The 7,957-nt window shown below is 47.5% G+C and overlaps 4 protein-coding genes across 4 annotated transcripts; 1 reads left to right on the top strand and 3 right to left on the bottom strand.

The window, feature by feature from the left end:
* Nucleotides 1–45: 45 nt before the first annotated feature.
* On the bottom strand, nucleotides 46–1,071 carry Bathy09g00360 (predicted protein; the record flags this gene model as incomplete). The annotated part of the gene is made up of 1 exon (XM_007511267.1): nucleotides 46–1,071. The coding sequence occupies one exon, from the start codon at nucleotides 1,069–1,071 to the stop codon at nucleotides 46–48; it is 1,026 nt and encodes a 341-aa protein (XP_007511329.1).
* A 97-nt stretch (nucleotides 1,072–1,168) lies between these two features.
* On the bottom strand, nucleotides 1,169–2,146 carry Bathy09g00370 (predicted protein; the record flags this gene model as incomplete). Its single annotated transcript, XM_007510810.1, has 1 exon — nucleotides 1,169–2,146. One exon carries the CDS (start codon nucleotides 2,144–2,146, stop codon nucleotides 1,169–1,171), a length of 978 nt encoding a protein of 325 aa, XP_007510872.1.
* A 1,281-nt stretch (nucleotides 2,147–3,427) lies between these two features.
* On the top strand, nucleotides 3,428–6,064 carry Bathy09g00380 (unknown protein; the record flags this gene model as incomplete). Its single annotated transcript, XM_007510829.1, has 1 exon — nucleotides 3,428–6,064. The coding sequence occupies one exon, from the start codon at nucleotides 3,428–3,430 to the stop codon at nucleotides 6,062–6,064; it is 2,637 nt and encodes an 878-aa protein (XP_007510891.1).
* Nucleotides 6,065–6,169: 105 nt separating this feature from the next.
* On the bottom strand, nucleotides 6,170–7,957 carry Bathy09g00390 (predicted protein (Partial); the record flags this gene model as incomplete). Its single annotated transcript, XM_007510878.1, has 1 exon — nucleotides 6,170–7,957. A coding segment is annotated over one exon (1,788 nt), but the record flags the coding sequence as incomplete, so codon positions are not given.

Here is a 7,957-nt window from a genome sequence, read left to right on the forward strand (position 1 = left end):
ACTCACGCTCTACAACACTTTCACCCCCGTTTTTATTTCTATTCACTAGAACCATGGTCCATCCAAAGGCGACGTTGGCGATATAATATCAATCATAGAATCAAAAGACGCCGCATGTGAAGCGAGCGACTTCGGATGATCCTTATCCATCATCATTTCAACGTTCATATGGACGAGATTTTTTGATCGTCGTTGCTTGGCGATGGAGTCGTTATCTCCCGTTGGCGGTCGCATCATCGAATTTACGTTGTACGGAGAAATATCGTCATCATCGTCATCACACTCGATACCGTCGTCATCATCGCCTTCCTCGCCTGCCTCCTCTTCGTCTTCGTACACCATGTCATCATCTTCCTCTTTTCTCTCCTCCTCTTCTTCTAGACTCGCGTGCTCGCATTGCGAAGCTTGAGACGAAAACGATGGTACGTTATTTACGTCGTCAACATCCTTGTTATCAGCGTATGCGTTGTTGTTATCACCGGTGTTTGTATACTGTTGTTGTTGTTGTTGTTGTTGTTGCTGCTGCTGATTTTCACTCGTGGATGAATTGTATCGTTCCAAGATATTTCGCGAAAATAACTCGAGTTCGTTCGTGGCCAACCAAGAATCGTCGCCGACGGCCAATTTCAAATCATCCGTCAACATCGGTTCGTTATAGAGAAACCCTTCGCTCTCTAATTGTAATCTCGCGGCACAAATGCACGCCAAGGCAAGTCGAGACGGTTTGACTGAAGAAACTTCCGCGTCTGAAACGATCGCGTGGTACATCGCATAGCTCACGTCTTCAATCTTATCGGAAATCTGCGCCCATTCGACGTTACCACCGTCCGGCATTCTGGTTAAGGCCAAGATAGCCTCGATGAAGTGACTCGGTCGCACGACGCCCATGGACCATTTCAACTCCACGCACACGGCCAATTCCATTTTTCGAATGATATCCACGGAATAAATATTCGAGCCGAAATATCTCAACTTGGAAAGACTCGGGACTAACTCCTCCGTCTCTTCATACTTCGCCGCGACTTGTATGCAACACAACGCTACCAACTGCAAGGAAGATTTTGGAACCATGACAGTGGAAAGTACTCGATCCTGTTGATTGAATGAATTGAAGAAAGAGAGAAGAATAGATGATTGAGTCGTCGTCAGTATTATTTTTATTTTTCAATTAAAAGATTCCTCTCAACTTTTTTTTGAAAAAAGGCAAAAAAGGCAAGCCGAGATTTCCAAGATTTTTTTCTTTGGACAAGATATTTTCGACTTTTTCTCTCTCTCGCGCGCGCCTTTTTCTGCCTTTTCGCGGGGCTTTTTGCAAAAAAAAAAGAAGGAGAAGCAAAACAAAAGTGGGTCTCCTCCTGCGCGCGCGCGCGTGATCGACGCACAAAAGACCGATCATCGGAAGAAGAAAGAATGAATATAAACGTACCATGTATTCCACGGCCACATCCGCCGTGGCCGGACCAAACTGCGCTTCCGCGCACACGTCCAAAATCCACTCCACCAGTGGCACTCGAAATTGCAAGTGTCTCGCCTCGTTCACGTCCAAAACGAAGCGCGCGTCCTCGTCTTCTTTCCTTCGTAAATCGAGCAAGACATCCTCCCAAACCGAGATTTGCGGCTCGGTACTAAATTCTATGATCCGCTCTATGAGATCGCGAACCGTTTTACCTCTTCTAACCGCGGTAAAAGTATTGTTATTATTCCATTGTTGTTGATATTTTTGTTGATATTTTTTTGCTCCTTCCTCCTCCTCTTCTTCGTCTTGAAACTCTGAAAGGGCGTCGCGTCGATCATCTTCGCATCGATATTCCTCGTCGCTTTCCGTGAACGATTGCAATCGAATCACCCCATTCACCACGCGCGCGTTTCTAGCACCCCCACCGAACGTACCAAATCCTTCTCCCTCGTTCGGATCATCCAAACAGAAGAGCTCGTCTCCGCTGTGTTCCGAAGACACAGATTGGCGACTGACCAACTTATTTGTTTTCGTCTCTATTTTGTCGTCGCCCGCCTTCTCGTCGTGGCTCTTCGAAAACTTCGCCCCTTCGCCTCCCCCCTCGAGGCTGCTTCCGTTGCAAAAAAGTTGCTTATTTGTCGTCGGAAACGCGTCCGCGGAGGACTGTTGCGAGTAGTCTTGCGAAAACATCTTCTCGATTGATCAACTAGAGATGACCAGAACTCCAAATATTGGTTCTTTCAATCTTTATCGCGATCGACGCGCTCTCACACGACGCGCGTAAACTCGATGCGTTTTGGCGTCTAAAAAATTCCCGCCTTCAAAATCCTACAAGCTGTTGCGATTTTGCGGAAACGTGCTCGCCGTGGACTTAATACGAGGTTACGGATACCTGAAAACGAAGAACGTACCGATCGTATGTTATTTAACGCGATCAAGGCGTTCGAATCGGATTTTGTTCTTCGCGCGTGACGCTTTCGAAGAAGAAGGAGGAGGATTTATGAGGAAAAAGAGAGGCGACGCAAAAACGAAAGTGTCGAAGAAAGAAAAACTCTCGAAAAACAACGCGCGAAAGATTTTTGTTTTCGCGAAGAGAAACTGCTTTTTTTCAAACCAAAAACTGATCAGAAACCGCGCGAGAAGAGCGCCTAAATGGACGAAACGAAACGTAAATTTGAATCGCAACGATACGTCTGGTGTGAGTTGTTCGTGCTTGGTGTTTTGTAAGCCTTCAAAACTCCAAAAACCTCTTCCTCCGCACCGTTTGTCGAAACTTGTTTTTTATCACCGACAAGAGAAGGGCGACGAAAATATCGCGTTCAAACGCGCGTCCGTTCGAGAGGTGTGAAATAGCTGTATACGCGCGAATAACGTCACGCAAGTTGTTCCAGGTGATCGCTTCTGCTCTTCCTTCATCGTTTGGATACGTTCCAGGTTGATAAAGCGCTTCAATTCGTCTTCTGCGATCGATGTTTTCGGTGGAGTCTTTTCGAGGAGAAGATTTTTGAACGCGCGCGACGTCGAGCGTATGTACATCTTATCGTAGAAATACACGCGTTCAAAGAGAATACGCGTGTACTTTTATCCCTTTCTGTAGTAAATGTAAACGTAATGCGTTCATTTTATGCTCTTTCGAGGTTCTTTTAAACCCTCGTCTCCTCGTTCAAGCGCGTTCTCCTCGGGGTATTTTTTTCACTTCTTTTTGTTAAATGATTGATGATGAAGAAGGAAAAAAAGGTATGTGGACGAGTAGAAAACTAATTTAAAAAGTGTGCACCTTGTCCTTTTAAAGTGTGCACCCCTTCTTTTCCCCACACCAAAAAAAAAAGGGCTCATCACAAAAACGGAACAGACCAAACAAAAAAAAATTGTTCCAACATCCAACATCATCACAAAAAAGAAGACGACGCTTTACCCGAGACCGAGAGACATTTTTCTCTGTGTTGGTCTCTCTCTCTGCCTACACCCACCATGAGACGCATCGTCGGCGTCTCGCAAGCCGATGAGAACATCGACGAGGCCAACGAGATGCTGATGACTTCTTCTACCAATAGGAGGAGAGGAGGAGGAGGATCGTCTTCGACGGCGTCGGCGACGAGTTCTTTGTCTTCTTCTCGTAAAAATAACATGAGTAGGGAAAAGAAGGGACGCCGCGGCAATCATCATCACGAAGAGGAAGCTTTAAAAAAGGCCAAGAAGAAGACGGCGGCGGCGAAAGGAGGATGCTGCTCGAAAAAAGCGATAGCGACGCAATCGACCACGGAGGAGGTGTTGCCACACGTCCTAGAGAGAGAAGATGCGGTGATTGTCGAAGTCGACGAGGAAGAGATGACCACCACGACTGTTGGGGAAGACGAAGAAGACGCGTCTGGTGAGGAGGAAAAGGCGGACGCAAAATCATCATCATCATCATCGTTAAAGAAGACAAAGAAGACAAAGAAGAAAAAGGAAGACCACGATTCAGACGATTCAGACGAAAAAGAAGACAAAGACAAAGAGGAACAGATGATGATCTCTCCAGATTCTCCGTCCGTGTTCATCGAAATCGACGGTGACGATGATGGAGCGAGGAAAGGAACAGATGACGACGAAGACGATGATGCGCAGTCGCAATCGACGGCATCGTCGTCGTCGTTTACGTCGTCTTCCTCGAAAGCTAAACGTGTTAAAAGCGAAGAAGTCGCTGTTGATATCGAAGATAAAAGCGATGATGAAAGCGATGGTCGAGCGAGTAGTAGCGATGACGATGATGTAGAAGATGATATCGAATCTGGTCGTCGACGACGACGACGAAGAAAGAGTGATTTGGCTAAAGTCTCGGACGACGACGACGAAAACGACTCCAAGTACAACTCGTCTTCTTCCGGTTCGTTGTCGTCGAAATCTTCGTCCAAGAAAAAGAAGATCAAGGAGAAGAAGAAAAAGGGCGCGAAACCTTTGTCCTCGACGAACGACGAGGAAGCGATGATGAACGAACGTCAACCGTTGTTGAGCAAAAATAGCGAAGAAGAGAAGGCGAAGGAGGAAGAAGAAAAGAGGATGAAGTCGGGCACCGGATTTGCAAAGACGTGTAAAGCTATCGGTGCTTTTAGCGCGTTGACCATGACGGCCTCGGTGTGTTTCGTTGGTTACCAGGTGTATCCAGTCGTGAGCGATGATTTGTCTCTCGGGAATATCGCGCAACACTTACAATCGTATTTATTGGTTGACTTACCCAACGGAAACTTGAAGCCGGTGCTACCGGACGAAAGCGATTTGTTACCGATCGATGCCGACGGTAACTTCATCTTACCGGGTGGAAAGAACCAAACGGCCTCGTCGGCAACGCTCCCTGCCACTTCCGCGAAGAAAAAGAAAGGCGCATCTTCATCTCTCGAGCCTTCAGAAGAAGTTGCCGGAGACACGCACCCGGATATTATGAACGAGGCAGTCATCGGTAAAAAAGAAGACGAAGAGGACGCCGACGCCGACGGTAAAGAAGAGCAAGTAGAAAAGAAGAGCACCTTTGGAGGTTTTTTGAAGTCAAAAGCGAAGGAGGACGAAGCAACTGCTACGTCTACCTCGGACGACGCTTCCGATGATGCCGAAGAAGAAGAGAAGGAAGACATCGATGAAGAGGCTGACGATGATCAAGAGGAGCAAGAGGAAGAAGAAAAAGATGATCAAACTGATGAAGAAAGCGAAGATTCCGAGGAAGATCAGCTGAAACAGGAACAAGAAGATTCTTCGGCTAATTATTCCGGTAAAGAGCTCGAGAAAGGTTCCATCTCTTCTGGATACGCTCGATCGAAAGAGCGTTACGCCGAAGCCGTGAAGAACTTCAAGTCTGGTAAGATGAGCACCTCCGGTAAAATGTACGATCTTGGACCATCAGAGACACCCGAAGATGTTGAAGAAGAAGAAGAAGAAGAAGAGGAAGGAGGAGAAGAAAAAAAGGAAGAAAAAGTTAACGACGAGGAAGGAACCCGTTCATCGGAAGAAGATCCGAAAAGTTCCGTCATCCCGAAAGTAAAGGCAGTGGCGAAGATTGTCGACAAAACGAAAGATTCAATATTTTCTGCGCTGGAAACGATCGATCACTTAGAAAAAGGGACCGAGGAAGCACCCGACGAGAAAGAAGAAGAAAAGGAAGAAGGAGAAAAAGAGGAAGCCCCTGAAGAGGAGTCGCGCGCAAATCCGGATGATATGCCTTCGCTGGAAGGAATTTCAACCACGAGCGCAGAGAAGCGCATGAATGAAGACACGGCGAACGCGAAAGCGAGTGCAGAAGCGCGTAATTTAGCTGCCACAGCATCTGCTGCAACTTCTGCTGATGGTGCCATCGACACGTCTGGTGCTGCGGTTGAAACGACGAGCACTCCGAAGATTCTCGTTTCCAAAGCGTGCGAAACATCCGAAGATGAGACCGCTTTAGGTCTTTATCGGCAAGTCAACAGCAAATGCGAATCTACTGAAGACGGAATCAAAGTAATTGGGTGCATTCCAAAGACTAAGAACTGCCAGGGGTGCTACTTATCGGACACGCCGGCGGCATCGCAGAAAGATTCGCTGACGCAGTGCGCGAGCGTCGTTTGCGACTTCCACGACGTCCAAGGATGCCAAGCTTAATCGAAAAGTATACATATAAAATTAGATATTAAATATAGCGAGTTTATTGTTGTCAACGACACAATCGAGTGTAGCAGAGTGCATATATTAAACATAAATAATCGGTTACGGATGTATTTCTAATCGGACGCCTGAACATGGCCAATCTCGAATCGTTTTAAACACCTCAATAGCTAGATCGAAAGAGTGGTGTTTTAAAACTGCAGGTATTTCGTCGAAATAATGATACGGAACAGCCTGTCCAATATCTCGTCTCTTATAAGGGCTAAATCCGTATAAATGCACTTCCTCGCAAATTTGGGAGGCTAAAATAACGGCGTACGCTCCAGACATAGCTTTCCCGGTTTTACTCGTGCCCATTTTTTGCGCCGTCAAGTGCGACAAGACGTCCCAGGATCGCTGCGTGTGCACGACTAGTTCGGGGGACCATATCTTCAACCCTTTATTCGTTCTTTGACGCATAAGTCTGGCGTATAAGTGTTTCCTGGCGTAGTTTGATGTCACTTCAAAAACCATGAGCGTAGAGTTTCTCTTGGAAGCGTGCTTCGCTCCGCGACCATTTTTCAAAACTACTTTCGGTTTTGACTCGTCCGCTTCCGTAATCTCTTCTGCTTGACCAGATGCATCACTGTTCGCGTCGTCTTCATCCTCTTCGCTGTACTCGCCATCGCCGCGAACGAATCGTTTCGTGTGCTGCTGATTGATCAAGTCAAACGTCGTCCTATACCCGACGTCCTTTTCAAATCCATCTATCGGCGCGTAATTCACCCTCCAAACCGCGTCTTTCCCATCGATTTCTTCACCGTATCCTTTCCCTAATATTGCTCCCGAGTTTCCCACAATCGCGCACGTTCCAAAACTAAACTCTTTATGATCCTCGTCCTCTCTCGGGAGCTGCTCGACTAAATCGCCTCTAAAATCTAAAATAATCTCTTCGTCCTCTGACGTCCCCACGCGTCTGGTCATTTCGTCTTGCCAACTGTTCCCGCTTCTCTTATTCATCAGCGAAGGGTTGTTTTCTATTCCATCGTCGATCTCTTCTCCGCCGCTGTGACTTCCCGGTTCCACTCTCTCGCCGTTCCTATCAATCTTCACCACCCTTACTCCCGGTTCAAACATCGATCTGTGCATAATTAAACTCCTTGTTTTCGGTTTATTTCTAGATCTGGCGGGATCGTAATACGCACCAGTGACTCGTACAAACAACGGATCGTCTACGGATTCCAATCGGTGCCAAACCTTCCTTTCCTTATCATCGCCTCCCGAGGACACGCACCGGCCGTTCGGGCGCACTTCGCTCGTACCTTTCGGACCGACGTGTTCCAACGTAAACTCTCCTTGTTGCGTTTGCCCACTCCTTCTGTTCCGTCGTCTACTGCTACTGCTACTGCTACTGCTCGCGATAGGCAATGGTGGACTCGATAATCGCTTCTGCTCTCGGGCGATGTATTCTTCCGTCTCTTTATCCAAAGCCCGGTTTTTTTCTCTCTGTCGTTCTGCTGCAAAAGTTGTCTTTGCCTCGTCTTCGTTTTCGGATGATGTTTCTTTCGCACCTCTTCCTCCTCCTCCTCTGTATCCTCCAACGGCAAACGAAGAAGACGAAGAAGCGTCTTCTTTGGTACTCGCCGCGTTTCTCGCTCTGTCTCGACGCGCACCCTCCGGGGAAGTCGTCCGAATCGTCTCGGAGAAGTCAAACGCTTCCCCGACTCTCCGGTGGCCGTGGAAGAACGTCGCGAATACCGTCGTCGCGAAGAGGAGGAGAATAAGAATTAATACGTTTTTCGTCGTTTTCTTCTTCCCTCTTTTTCCTCCTCCTCCTCCTGTGATGACCAGGGTGCCTGTCGCGTCGTTCGCGCTCTCTCCGCCGCTGCTGCTCCTTCGCAGCATCTTTTC

Source organism: Bathycoccus prasinos (assembly GCF_002220235.1).
Source record: "Bathycoccus prasinos genomic : Chromosome_9".
NCBI lineage: Eukaryota > Viridiplantae > Chlorophyta > Mamiellophyceae > Mamiellales > Bathycoccaceae > Bathycoccus > Bathycoccus prasinos.